The sequence below is a fragment of the Rhipicephalus sanguineus genome, chromosome 1 (assembly GCF_013339695.2).
Source record: "Rhipicephalus sanguineus isolate Rsan-2018 chromosome 1, BIME_Rsan_1.4, whole genome shotgun sequence".
NCBI classification, from domain to species: domain Eukaryota; kingdom Metazoa; phylum Arthropoda; class Arachnida; order Ixodida; family Ixodidae; genus Rhipicephalus; species Rhipicephalus sanguineus.
Genome location: NC_051176.1, coordinates 20,874,480 through 20,888,941, shown reverse-complemented (window position 1 = coordinate 20,888,941; position 14,462 = coordinate 20,874,480). Strand labels below are relative to the sequence as shown.

Here is a 14,462-nt window from a genome sequence, read left to right as displayed (position 1 = left end):
CCCGTCCACTTTATGGGGTATATATGTGCATTTAAAACTTGGAGTGTTAGTCAGCGCCAGTCGCAGCCATGGCGGCGAGTGTGGAACACTCTTTTTCTGCCTTTCTGGCGTCACGTAGCACGTGATCTTTTTACGAGCTGGCAGCTGACCAATAATCCCTCGCATACTACCTGAAGGCATCAAGTCTGCCAGAGCGAGACCCTTGCTATGAATGAAGGAAAGAAGATGGCTCTTAAGGGCTCGTTTTCTTTGTTAGACAGAATATTAATGAGGACTAACAGACAATAACGCCAAGGAAAGTATAGGGGGTGTTATCTGTAGTATTTAGAATATAAATGTGAAGAAAGTAAAGTGGACGAAAAGATAACCTGCCGCCGGCAGGGACCGAACCTGCGACCTTCGAATAACGCGTCCGATGCTCTACCACTGAGCTACGGCGGCGGTCATCCTCCCGTCCACTTCATGGGGTATATATGTGCATTTAAACCTTGGAGTGTTAGTCAGCGCCAGTCGCAGCCATGGCGGCGAGTGTGGAACACTCTTTTTCTGCCTTTCTGGCGTCACGTAGCACGTGATCTTTTTACGAGCTGGCAGCTGACCAATAATCCCTCGCATACTACCTGAAGGCATCAAGTCTGCCAGAGCGAGACCCTTGCTATGAATGAAGGAAAGAAGATGACTCTTAAGGGCTCGTTTTCTTTGTTAGACAGAATATTAATGAGGACTAACAGACAATAACGCCAAGGAAAGTATAGGGGGTGTTATCTGTAGTATTTAGAATATAAATGTGAAGAAAGTAAAGTGGACGAAAAGATAACCTGCCGCCGGCAGGGACCGAACCTGCGACCTTCGAATAACGCGTCCGATGCTCTACCACTGAGCTACGGCGGCGGTCATCCTCCCGTCCACTTTATGGGGTATATATGTGCATTTAAACCTTGGAGTGTTAGTCAGCGCCAGTCGCAGCCATGGCGGCGAGTGTGGAACACTCTTTTTCTGCCTTTCTGGCGTCACGTAGCACGTGATCTTTTTACGAGCTGGCAGCTGACCAATAATCCTTCGCATACTACCTGAAGGCATCAAGTCTGCCAGAGCGAGACCCTTGCTATGAATGAAGGAAAGAAGATGACTCTTAAGGGCTCGTTTTCTTTGTTAGACAGAATATTAATGAGGACTAACAGACAATAACGCCAAGGAAAGTATAGGGGGTGTTATCTGTAGTATTTAGAATATAAATGTGAAGAAAGTAAAGTGGACGAAAAGATAACCTGCCGCCGGCAGGGACCGAACCTGTGACCTTCGAATAACGCGTCCGATGCTCTACCACTGAGCTACGGCGGCGGTCATCCTCCCGTCCACTTTATGGGGTATATATGTGCATTTAAACCTTGGAGTGTTAGTCAGCGCCAGTCGCAGCCATGGCGGCGAGTGTGGAACACTCTTTTTCTGCCTTTCTGGCGTCACGTAGCACGTGATCTTTTTACGAGCTGGCAGCTGACCAATAATCCCTCGCATACTACCTGAAGGCATCAAGTCTGCCAGAGCGAGACCCTTGCTATGAATGAAGGAAAGAAGATGACTCTTAAGGGCTCGTTTTCTTTGTTAGACAGAATATTAATGAGGACTAACAGACAATAACGCCAAGGAAAGTATAGGGGGTGTTATCTGTAGTATTTAGAATATAAATGTGAAGAAAGTAAAGTGGACGAAAAGATAACCTGCCGCCGGCAGGGACCGAACCTGCGACCTTCGAATAACGCGTCCGATGCTCTACCACTGAGCTACGGCGGCGGTCATCCTCCCGTCCACTTTATGGGGTATATATGTGCATTTAAACCTTGGAGTGTTAGTCAGCGCCAGTCGCAGCCATGGCGGCGAGTGTGGAACACTCTTTTTCTGCCTTTCTGGCGTCACGTAGCACGTGATCTTTTTACGAGCTGGCAGCTGACCAATAATCCCTCGCATACTACCTGAAGGCATCAAGTCTGCCAGAGCGAGACCCTTGCTATGAATGAAGGAAAGAAGATGACTCTTAAGGGCTCGTTTTCTTTGTTAGACAGAATATTAATGAGGACTAACAGACAATAACGCCAAGGAAAGTATAGGGGGTGTTATCTGTAGTATTTAGAATATAAATGTGAAGAAAGTAAAGTGGACGAAAAGATAACCTGCCGCCGGCAGGGACCGAACCTGCGACCTTCGAATAACGCGTCCGATGCTCTACCACTGAGCTACGGCGGCGGTCATCCTCCCGTCCACTTTATGGGGTATATATGTGCATTTAAACCTTGGAGTGTTAGTCAGCGCCAGTCGCAGCCATGGCGGCGAGTGTGGAACACTCTTTTTCTGCCTTTCTGGCGTCACGTAGCACGTGATCTTTTTACGAGCTGGCAGCTGACCAATAATCCCTCGCATACTACCTGAAGGCATCAAGTCTGCCAGAGCGAGACCCTTGCTATGAATGAAGGAAAGAAGATGACTCTTAAGGGCTCGTTTTCTTTGTTAGACAGAATATTAATGAGGACTAACAGACAATAACGCCAAGGAAAGTATAGGGGGTGTTATCTGTAGTATTTAGAATATAAATGTGAAGAAAGTAAAGTGGACGAAAAGATAACCTGCCGCCGGCAGGGACCGAACCTGCGACCTTCGAATAACGCGTCCGATGCTCTACCACTGAGCTACGGCGGCGGTCATCCTCCCGTCCACTTTATGGGGTATATATGTGCATTTAAACCTTGGAGTGTTAGTCAGCGCCAGTCGCAGCCATGGCGGCGAGTGTGGAACACTCTTTTTCTGCCTTTCTGGCGTCACGTAGCACGTGATCTTTTTACGAGCTGGCAGCTGACCAATAATCCCTCGCATACTACCTGAAGGCATCAAGTCTGCCAGAGCGAGACCCTTGCTATGAATGAAGGAAAGAAGATGACTCTTAAGGGCTCGTTTTCTTTGTTAGACAGAATATTAATGAGGACTAACAGACAATAACGCCAAGGAAAGTATAGGGGGTGTTATCTGTAGTATTTAGAATATAAATGTGAAGAAAGTAAAGTGGACGAAAAGATAACCTGCCGCCGGCAGGGACCGAACCTGCGACCTTCGAATAACGCGTCCGATGCTCTACCACTGAGCTACGGCGGCGGTCATCCTCCCGTCCACTTTATGGGGTATATATGTGCATTTAAACCTTGGAGTGTTAGTCAGCGCCAGTCGCAGCCATGGCGGCGAGTGTGGAACACTCTTTTTCTGCCTTTCTGGCGTCACGTAGCACGTGATCTTTTTACGAGCTGGCAGCTGACCAATAATCCCTCGCATACTACCTGAAGGCATCAAGTCTGCCAGAGCGAGACCCTTGCTATGAATGAAGGAAAGAAGATGACTCTTAAGGGCTCGTTTTCTTTGTTAGACAGAATATTAATGAGGACTAACAGACAATAACGCCAAGGAAAGTATAGGGGGTGTTATCTGTAGTATTTAGAATATAAATGTGAAGAAAGTAAAGTGGACGAAAAGATAACCTGCCGCCGGCAGGGACCGAACCTGCGACCTTCGAATAACGCGTCCGATGCTCTACCACTGAGCTACGGCGGCGGTCATCCTCCCGTCCACTTTATGGGGTATATATGTGCATTTAAACCTTGGAGTGTTAGTCAGCGCCAGTCGCAGCCATGGCGGCGAGTGTGGAACACTCTTTTTCTGCCTTTCTGGCGTCACGTAGCACGTGATCTTTTTACGAGCTGGCAGCTGACCAATAATCCCTCGCATACTACCTGAAGGCATCAAGTCTGCCAGAGCGAGACCCTTGCTATGAATGAAGGAAAGAAGATGACTCTTAAGGGCTCGTTTTCTTGTTAGACAGAATATTAATGAGGACTAACAGACAATACGCCAAGGAAAGTATAGGGGGTGTTATCTGTAGTATTTAGAATATAAATGTGAAGAAAGTAAAGTGGACGAAAAGATAACCTGCCGCCGGCAGGGACCGAACCTGCGACCTTCGAATAACGCGTCCGATGCTCTACCACTGAGCTACGGCGGCGGTCATCCTCCCGTCCACTCCAAGGTTTAAATGCACATATATACCCCATAAAGTGGACGGGAGGATGACCGCCGCCGTAGCTCAGTGGTAGAGCATCGGACGCGTTATTCGAAGGTCGCAGGTTCGTGTCCCTGCCGGCGGCAGGTTATCTTTTCGTCCACTTTACTTTCTTCACATTTATATTCTAAATACTACAGATAACACCCCCTATACTTTCCTTGGCGTTATTGTCTGTTAGTCCTCATTAATATTCTGTCTAACAAAGAAAACGAGCCCTTAAGAGTCATCTTCTTTCCTTCATTCATAGCAAGGGTCTCGCTCTGGCAGACTTGATGCCTTCAGGTAGTATGCGAGGGATTATTGGTCAGCTGCCAGCTCGTAAAAAGATCACGTGCTACGTGACGCCAGAAAGGCAGAAAAAGAGTGTTCCACACTCGCCGCCATGGCTGCGACTGGCGCTGACTAACACTCCAAGGTTTAAATGCACATATATACCCCATAAAGTGGACGGGAGGATGACCGCCGCCGTAGCTCAGTGGTAGAGCATCGGACGCGTTATTCGAAGGTCGCAGGTTCGGTCCCTGCCGGCGGCAGGTTATCTTTTCGTCCACTTTACTTTCTTCACATTTATATTCTAAATACTACAGATAACACCCCCTATACTTTCCTTGGCGTTATTGTCTGTTAGTCCTCATTAATATTCTGTCTAACAAAGAAACGAGCCCTTAAGAGTCATCTTCTTTCCTTCATTCATAGCAAGGGTCTCGCTCTGGCAGACTTGATGCCTTCAGGTAGTATGCGAGGGATTATTGGTCAGCTGCCAGCTCGTAAAAAGATCACGTGCTACGTGACGCCAGAAAGGCAGAAAAAGAGTGTTCCACACTCGCCGCCATGGCTGCGACTGGCGCTGACTAACACTCCAAGGTTTAAATGCACATATATACCCCATAAAGTGGACGGGAGGATGACCGCCGCCGTAGCTCAGTGGTAGAGCATCGGACGCGTTATTCGAAGGTCGCAGGTTCGGTCCCTGCCGGCGGCAGGTTATCTTTTCGTCCACTTTACTTTCTTCACATTTATATTCTAAATACTACAGATAACACCCCCTATACTTTCCTTGGCGTTATTGTCTGTTAGTCCTCATTAATATTCTGTCTAACAAAGAAAACGAGCCCTTAAGAGTCATCTTCTTTCCTTCATTCATAGCAAGGGTCTCGCTCTGGCAGACTTGATGCCTTCAGGTAGTATGCGAGGGATTATTGGTCAGCTGCCAGCTCGTAAAAAGATCACGTGCTACGTGACGCCAGAAAGGCAGAAAAAGAGTGTTCCACACTCGCCGCCATGGCTGCGACTGGCGCTGACTAACACTCCAAGGTTTAAATGCACATATATACCCCATAAAGTGGACGGGAGGATGACCGCCGCCGTAGCTCAGTGGTAGAGCATCGGACGCGTTATTCGAAGGTCGCAGGTTCGGTCCCTGCCGGCGGCAGGTTATCTTTTCGTCCACTTTACTTTCTTCACATTTATATTCTAAATACTACAGATAACACCCCCTATACTTTCCTTGGCGTTATTGTCTGTTAGTCCTCATTAATATTCTGTCTAACAAAGAAAACGAGCCCTTAAGAGTCATCTTCTTTCCTTCATTCATAGCAAGGGTCTCGCTCTGGCAGACTTGATGCCTTCAGGTCAGTATGCGAGGGATTATTGGTCAGCTGCCAGCTCGTAAAAAGATCACGTGCTACGTGACGCCAGAAAGGCAGAAAAAGAGTGTTCCACACTCGCCGCCATGGCTGCGACTGGCGCTGACTAACACTCCAAGGTTTAAATGCACATATATACCCCATAAAGTGGACGGGAGGATGACCGCCGCCGTAGCTCAGTGGTAGAGCATCGGACGCGTTATTCGAAGGTCGCAGGTTCGGTCCCTGCCGGCGGCAGGTTATCTTTTCGTCCACTTTACTTTCTTCACATTTATATTCTAAATACTACAGATAACACCCCCTATACTTTCCTTGGCGTTATTGTCTGTTAGTCCTCATTAATATTCTGTCTAACAAAGAAAACGAGCCCTTAAGAGTCATCTTCTTTCCTTCATTCATAGCAAGGGTCTCGCTCTGGCAGACTTGATGCCTTCAGGTAGTATGCGAGGGATTATTGGTCAGCTGCCAGCTCGTAAAAAGATCACGTGCTACGTGACGCCAGAAAGGCAGAAAAAGAGTGTTCCACACTCGCCGCCATGGCTGCGACTGGCGCTGACTAACACTCCAAGGTTTAAATGCACATATATACCCCATAAAGTGGACGGGAGGATGACCGCCGCCGTAGCTCAGTGGTAGAGCATCGGACGCGTTATTCGAAGGTCGCAGGTTCGGTCCCTGCCGGCGGCAGGTTATCTTTTCGTCCACTTTACTTTCTTCACATTTATATTCTAAATACTACAGATAACACCCCCTATACTTTCCTTGGCGTTATTGTCTGTTAGTCCTCATTAATATTCTGTCTAACAAAGAAAACGAGCCCTTAAGAGTCATCTTCTTTCCTTCATTCATAGCAAGGGTCTCGCTCTGGCAGACTTGATGCCTTCAGGTAGTATGCGAGGGATTATTGGTCAGCTGCCAGCTCGTAAAAAGATCACGTGCTACGTGACGCCAGAAAGGCAGAAAAAGAGTGTTCCACACTCGCCGCCATGGCTGCGACTGGCGCTGACTAACACTCCAAGGTTTAAATGCACATATATACCCCATAAAGTGGACGGGAGGATGACCGCCGCCGTAGCTCAGTGGTAGAGCATCGGACGCGTTATTCGAAGGTCGCAGGTTCGGTCCCTGCCGGCGGCAGGTTATCTTTTCGTCCACTTTACTTTCTTCACATTTATATTCTAAATACTACAGATAACACCCCCTATACTTTCCTTGGCGTTATTGTCTGTTAGTCCTCATTAATATTCTGTCTAACAAAGAAAACGAGCCCTTAAGAGTCATCTTCTTTCCTTCATTCATAGCAAGGGTCTCGCTCTGGCAGACTTGATGCCTTCAGGTAGTATGCGAGGGATTATTGGTCAGCTGCCAGCTCGTAAAAAGATCACGTGCTACGTGACGCCAGAAAGGCAGAAAAAGAGTGTTCCACACTCGCCGCCATGGCTGCGACTGGCGCTGACTAACACTCCAAGGTTTAAATGCACATATATACCCCATAAAGTGGACGGGAGGATGACCGCCGCCGTAGCTCAGTGGTAGAGCATCGGACGCGTTATTCGAAGGTCGCAGGTTCGGTCCCTGCCGGCGGCAGGTTATCTTTTCGTCCACTTTACTTTCTTCACATTTATATTCTAAATACTACAGATAACACCCCCTATACTTTCCTTGGCGTTATTGTCTGTTAGTCCTCATTAATATTCTGTCTAACAAAGAAAACGAGCCCTTAAGAGTCATCTTCTTTCCTTCATTCATAGCAAGGGTCTCGCTCTGGCAGACTTGATGCCTTCAGGTAGTATGCGAGGGATTATTGGTCAGCTGCCAGCTCGTAAAAAGATCACGTGCTACGTGACGCCAGAAAGGCAGAAAAAGAGTGTTCCACACTCGCCGCCATGGCTGCGACTGGCGCTGACTAACACTCCAAGGTTTAAATGCACATATATACCCCATAAAGTGGACGGGAGGATGACCGCCGCCGTAGCTCAGTGGTAGAGCATCGGACGCGTTATTCGAAGGTCGCAGGTTCGGTCCCTGCCGGCGGCAGGTTATCTTTTCGTCCACTTTACTTTCTTCACATTTATATTCTAAATACTACAGATAACACCCCCTATACTTTCCTTGGCGTTATTGTCTGTTAGTCCTCATTAATATTCTGTCTAACAAAGAAAACGAGCCCTTAAGAGTCATCTTCTTTTCTATATATATATATATATATATATATATATATATATATATATATATATATATATATATACTCGTATATATATATATATAAAGAAATTATTTATGTGCCCACGCTTGAAGTAAATGCTGCCGTCGAGTGCTGCAACACTTGGCCATTTGGTTATAAATTCCAATCGTTGACCAACTTCGGAACGTGGAATATTTAATGCAATTATTACGTGTTTCATACGGTGTCGACTTTCGATCATGCCGATGTCTTGTGTTATAACTGGTGGTGAATAGAACAACTGAAGATGGTTTGACGTTAGCATGTCCCATTTTCTATTTGATAAAATTTTAAACGTGAACGACAGTTTCTTCTTGACAGAGGTTGCCTGATAGCTCTGGATAACAGGTATGTGATTGATGTGAGGTCGTAACGATTGTATATAAAGCAAATTGCTCTTCCCTGAAGCATTTACCGTTTATCGATTTTTTTAGTATGTGGACGCCAGAAAACAGCAGCGTAGTCGAACCTAGGCAGAATAACGGATTGATATGAAAGAAGACGTACTGTGGAGGTCGACAGTTTCAGTGCCCTGTCATGCAAAAATAGTTGGCGTTGTGTATGAGCTATGACTTTGTTGATGTGTTCATCCCGCCGGAGATTACTTGATATTACAAATCCTAAGTATTTGTACTCGGTTACTTAGGTAAGATAGTTGTTCTTATAGACGTATTGATAGATGAGGGGCATTTTCTGGCGTCTAATCATCATTGCTGCTGTTTTTTTTTTCAAGATTCAGAGGCATTAACCAATTTTCACACACCAACACATCCTTCTCAAGAGCTTGATTTAGGAGCAGCTCTTCGGACGTGTTTTCAACCTTGCATAATAAAATGCAGTGATCAACGTAAAGCTGAATTTTTACTGGGATGTCATCAAAAATGTCCTTTATAACGACAAAAATCGTATATAAGAAAAATAGAAGCCCGACGTCAGAGCACCGAGCTCTGTGGCACACCACTTGAGACTTCATCTGGACAATGACGGTCAAAAGAATGAATTTGTTGGCTGCCAGTAATATATGGAGACATCCGGGATGTTATGTTTTGAAGTACTGAGTTTGATTTATGAGGCAGGTGTCGAAAACCGTGTCAAAGGCTTCACGAGAGTCTAGAATGACAGCGTCAGTTTGATTAAATATATTAATGTATACTGCAAAGTTGTATCTAGTTTCTGCTAATTGAGTTTGTGCAGAAAAACCCCGCTGAAATCCATTTTGTACTTTGGTGAACAAAGTTTGTTTCTCGAGAAATTCTGAAATATGATTATGTGCTCCGTCGACTTTAAATATGATTGTGTTCCATGAAGGATAGTAATATTTAAGACAGTATTTGCTCCCAAGGAGTCAATCTGATTTTTTACTGTCCGTACTAGACGTTCATGAGCGAAATTGACAAAACGATACGTTGTAAAGAGGGCACCGTGATGCGGTTTCGTAGTGCACACAAATGTCCTCAGCAGGACGAACCCCCCCGTTCCATTCTGTCGCAGCTTGCACCATGGCCGGCGAACACCAAGTTTTTCTCATTGCCTCAGGCAAATGCTGCTTTCGAGAGACGATAATATTAATGAGATGTACGACCTTCATGCAAACACGCGGGCCCCTCTAATAGCATCGTCCACCTGTCGCGAACCCACTACACTCATACCTGACTTCCGTGCATTGATACGAATGTCACCGTTGCAGGGATCGTAGCTTTGAGCGGCCAGGAGTGGAAGGAAAACAGGCGCCTCTGTATGCAGATCATCGCCGACCTGGGATACGGAAAAGAGCCAATGCACACCCTCATTCAGGCAAGCACAGCCACGTGTGTTCCGGCGATTGTGCTGCTATCAGAATGGGTTTATCTTTTCTTGATTGTGGCTTTCATTCGGTTCTCCAACGTTTTTGGAGTCAAGACGTCTTCAAATACAGAAATCGAGCAGGACTGTATCTGGCAAGCAAATACATACTTTTATTTCATTGCCTGGAGCACCATGACGATCGTTAGCTAGCGCATGCAACTGCATGAACACTTGCAGATGACATTTGCAGATGACATACTGCCCGTATAAGAGAATACTGATGCCAATCTACACAGCAAAGATTTGATGTATAAATTAACAGAACGAAGGTAGCCATCAAGCCAATTCGCTGCAAATATTGTGGGCCCAACTTTACTCGCACGCTCAATGGCAACTATTGTGGCAGTTGCACTGATAGATAGAGCGAATTTATTAGAAGGCAGAGAGGTCGGCCTGAGTTTGAGTGCTCTAGCCTGCTACTCTGCACAGGAGAAAAGGGGAAGGGGAAAAAAGAGTAATGAAGACGATGATGGGGACAGGAAGAGGTAATGCGTATATACAATAACCACGTAACAAAATGGTCTTCTTAAAGTCTACTGTCAAGTCCTGTACTCTTGAGAATATCTATAAATGCCCTTGTAGCAGTCGTTGATGCTGTCTGGTCGGACAGTGCGGACAATAGATTAGTTTCACTTAGAGCGTTCACACCGATGCCGGCCAACGTTGAAGCCAGCGTCTTCCGTTCGGACGCGTACAGAGGGCAGTCGTACAATACATGGGCTAAAGTTTCATCGACTTGGCAGCGCTCACAGTTCGGGTTGCCCGCACGGCCAATAAGACGCGCGTAGCGTCGAGTGAAGGCGGCGCCTAGTCGAATCCGGTACAGCAGACTGGCGTGGCGTCGCTTTATTTTAGCCGGGAGTCGAAAGGTCATGTGAGGGTCTGTTTCCCACAGACGCCTATGCAAATGGTCTGGGTTAAACCAGTAAGTTGTTGTGAACTCTCGCATAAGCGATCTTAACAAAGAGTTCACGTCACTTCGTGAATACGGAATTTTTACGAGAGCGGCGCTGTTATCGGCAGCTGCTTTTGCTGTAGCATCAGCTAGCACGTTGCCTACCAAGCCACAGTGTACAGGTACCCATTGGAAGATGAGAGAGTGACCATTCCGTTGCGTGATATCGAATGCCTGTATGATTTCGGAAGCCAATACGTAATATTGTCATTTTCTTGAGCATGAATGAAGGGCTTGCAATACGGATGTCGTATCTGAAGGTATTGTCCATCTGCGTGGTGCTTGGTCGGATACAAATCGAACAGCTTCTCGTATAGCAAGCAATTCTGCTGCTGCTGATGAGGACTTATGGTCTAACCTGTACGGCCGGGAAATATCCAGTTGAGGGATCACGAAACCGGCAGTCGAAACGCGCGGAGTTACAGACCCATCAATGTATACGTGTATAGTGTTGTATCGCTCAGTCAAGTACGCCAAGGTGAGTTGCTTGAGGCCAACACAATGTACACGTGATTTCTTCGGAATCCCAGGTACTTGAAGGTGCACCAGCGGTTTACGCAGTGTCCACAGTGGCACTTCAGGGATGACGGTTGGTGCAAAACCTACAGGAATGGTACTCTTGTGCGTATTAATGTATTCTGAGTAGGCGCAGCCTGATCGGTTCGTCTGCAGTGAAGACATGTGGTGGTGCGCATGCTGGGTCTGCACCCGAAGGTGAACTCGAAGAGGTTCACAAGACGTGTAAATATCTATAGGGTGGGTGCGTGACTCTTCAATGGTGCCTGATGTTGTAATACATCGCGGGAGGCCTAGACATGTCCGGAGTGCTCGTGCTTGAAGGCTCTTTAACGTACGAATGCACGTTGTACGCATACGTGAAAGCACAGGTGAGCTGTAGCGTAGATATCCCACAAATAATGCCTGGTATAGCTGCAGAAGGCTTTTCTCAAAGGGGCCCCATCTTAGTCCAGCTACAGCACGAAGCACGTCTATAAAGCTGACTAGTTTGGTCCGTAGCGCCGTGACATGCTTGGACTAAGATAGGTTGCGGTCAATAACGACACCTAAATATCTGTAATGCCTGACAGCAGGAATCGCTGCTCCGTCAGCGAAGATGGGATATCGCGTCATTGACTTTCGTGTGAACGCCAATGTGACTTTGCCGTTGAAATTTGCAGGCCTTGACGGCGCAAGTACTTGAATGTTATTGGCGTAGCCTGTTGTAGTCTTGCTCGCATTTGTGGACGCGTTACTCCAGAGGCCCATATGTAAATGTCGTCTGCGTATACGCTGATTTTAACATTGTCAGGGAGCTCCGCTCCAAGACCAATGAGCGTAATGTTGAACAGTGTGGGGCTGAGGACCGCGCCTTTTGGAACACCACAGTTGACGTAGTGCCTGCCGGTGTCGCCATCAGTCGTCGACATGAAAATGGTACGTTCGCTCAGATAGCTGACAATCCATGCGTGAAGTCGACCCCCTACGCCAACGTCTTCAAGCGCGTCGAGAATGGCTTCATAAAGGACGTTATTGTAGGCGCCTTTTAGGTTCAAAAAATTGCGCCCACTATTATCCGACGTAGTCTTTCCTGTTCCACAGAGGCAACTAGGTCTATAACTCCGTCTACAGATGAACGACCCCTGCGGAAACCATTCATAAAATCTGGCAAGGTGAAAGTATTCTCCAAGAGCCATTCCAGTCTTGTAAGCACCATACGTTCCATTACCTTGCCGACGCAACTGGCTAAGGCGAATGATCTATCGGAAGAGAGCTCGTTGGAGCACTTGCCTGGTTTCAAAAGGGCCACTATGCGGCTGCACTTCCAGTTATCCGGAACTCTCGCCTTGTCCCACGTAGTATTATAGAACGACAAAAGAGCTTTCTGTGCTTCTTGGCTGAGATGAGAGAGAGCCGAATAAGTGATGCCATCAGGTCCTGGCGCAGAGGAGTGTCGGGAGGCTGAGATCGCAGCATCGAGCTCGTGCTAAGTGAACGGCAAGTCAAGACGTTCATCACAGGATGGTGGGGAGCATAATATGACGGTGATCCCGTTGAGAAGGACGTGCCTACGAGGAATCGGCAATATTCTTCTCCTATTTCTACTTCGCTCCGGCCTTGCCTTAGGGCCACACCTCGGAAAGGGAACAACTGCGGCGTGTGTGTCCGAAGGTTTCGTACAAGCTGCCATATTCGTGATAGGGGTTTCCTGGGGTCCAGAGAATCACAAAACGTTCTCCACTGTTGCCTGTCGAGCTTATCGAGGTGTCGGAGTACATGTCGTTGTGCTTGGCGAGATGTAGACAGGTCTGATGGCAATCTCGTCCTCCTGTACTTTCTTTCTGCGCGGCGACGGATTGCACGCAGGTGCTCGTATTGTGCGTCAACCTGCGATCTGGGTTTCGACACACTGATGAGTCTGGTATTTGCTGTCAAGGCTGACGCTATAACGCCTTCTATTTCGGAAATACATTGAATGTTTCCACACTGAGTATCCACAGATGTTTGGAAGGCTTGCCAGTCCACACTTCGTACAAAACGGGGAGATTAACGGCGGAATCCTTTTAGTTGTATATACGTCGGGAGGTGGTCACTTCCGTGCGTTTCTACATCTACACACCAAGAGGTGGTAGACAGCAGATTTCTAGTCACAAAACAAACGTCTAGACAGCTGCTGTACGATGTGCCGCGAAGGAACGTGGGGGATCTATTGTTGATGGTCATGAGGCCCCTATTTAGGACGAACTCAGTCATGTCCCTGCCGCAGGTGTTCATCGAAGCAGAGCCCCACATTGGATGGTGCGCATTGAAATCTCCTACTTGAACGTGTGGGCTTGGGCAAGCTTGGAACACAGACGAGAGGTTAGAGCAGTCAACGCGGCTTCTGGGGGGAATATATCCACCTATGAGAGATATCGAACGTCGCTTGTGCTCCATAGTCAGGCATATATAATTATTTGAAGCGGGAGGAGCCACGTCATGCCTCATGTACGTCAAATCACTACGTATACATATAACCACTTTGCTCGTACTTCGGTCGTCGCAAGACCATAGCATCACGTATCCCGATATCCGAAAAGGTGAAACAATGTTTGGCTCACATATAACAACCACGGGAAACTGATATTTAAGCATTCATTGCCGAAAGTCAGGCAGTCTACTTAGCAAACCTCTTGCGTTCCACTGCATTATAGCAGATGCATGTACTCTCTCTTCGAGTGAAGTCGCCATGTTGTTCTATGGAAGCGCTACCAGGAACGGTTCCAACACGTCGAGGATCTGCACCACTGCCTTCGCGCCTGGCGTCTGTAGCTCGTAGAGAATGGCACCTAGAGACTTTAGCAGGTTCTTCAGTGTAGTCTGTGTCTTGTCAATGTTTTGCCTATCCTTTTCAGCCACCTTTGGAGTTGCAGCACATGATGTGGTCGTCCTTATTGTTCCAGACTGTAGTGAAGGCCACTCTGCATCTGAAACAGGGGCGTAGCCAAGGGGGGGGGGCTGAGGGGTTCAACCCCCCCCCCCCCCCGAAATTTTTCAGTTTTGCTTGCACATATATACACGCACACATACAAACGCACGCACGAACATACATAAAGTATGGTTGAACCCCCCCCCCAAAAAAAATTCTGGCTATGCCCCTGATCAGACGCATCTTTCTGCGACGCTGGCTCGGCCGGCTTTTGTGCATCACTCGGT

The 14,462-nt window shown here is 47.3% G+C and overlaps 1 protein-coding gene across 1 annotated transcript in view; it reads left to right on the top strand.

The window, feature by feature from the left end:
- LOC125756746 (cytochrome P450 2G1-like) overlaps window positions 1-14,462 on the top strand; it is a 145,246-nt gene that overhangs the window by 107,139 nt on the left and 23,645 nt on the right. The window contains exon 4 of the mRNA XM_049411729.1: window positions 9,657-9,763. Coding sequence (XP_049267686.1) covers window positions 9,657-9,763 — 107 coding nt within the window. The remainder of the gene's footprint in view (window positions 1-9,656; window positions 9,764-14,462) is intronic.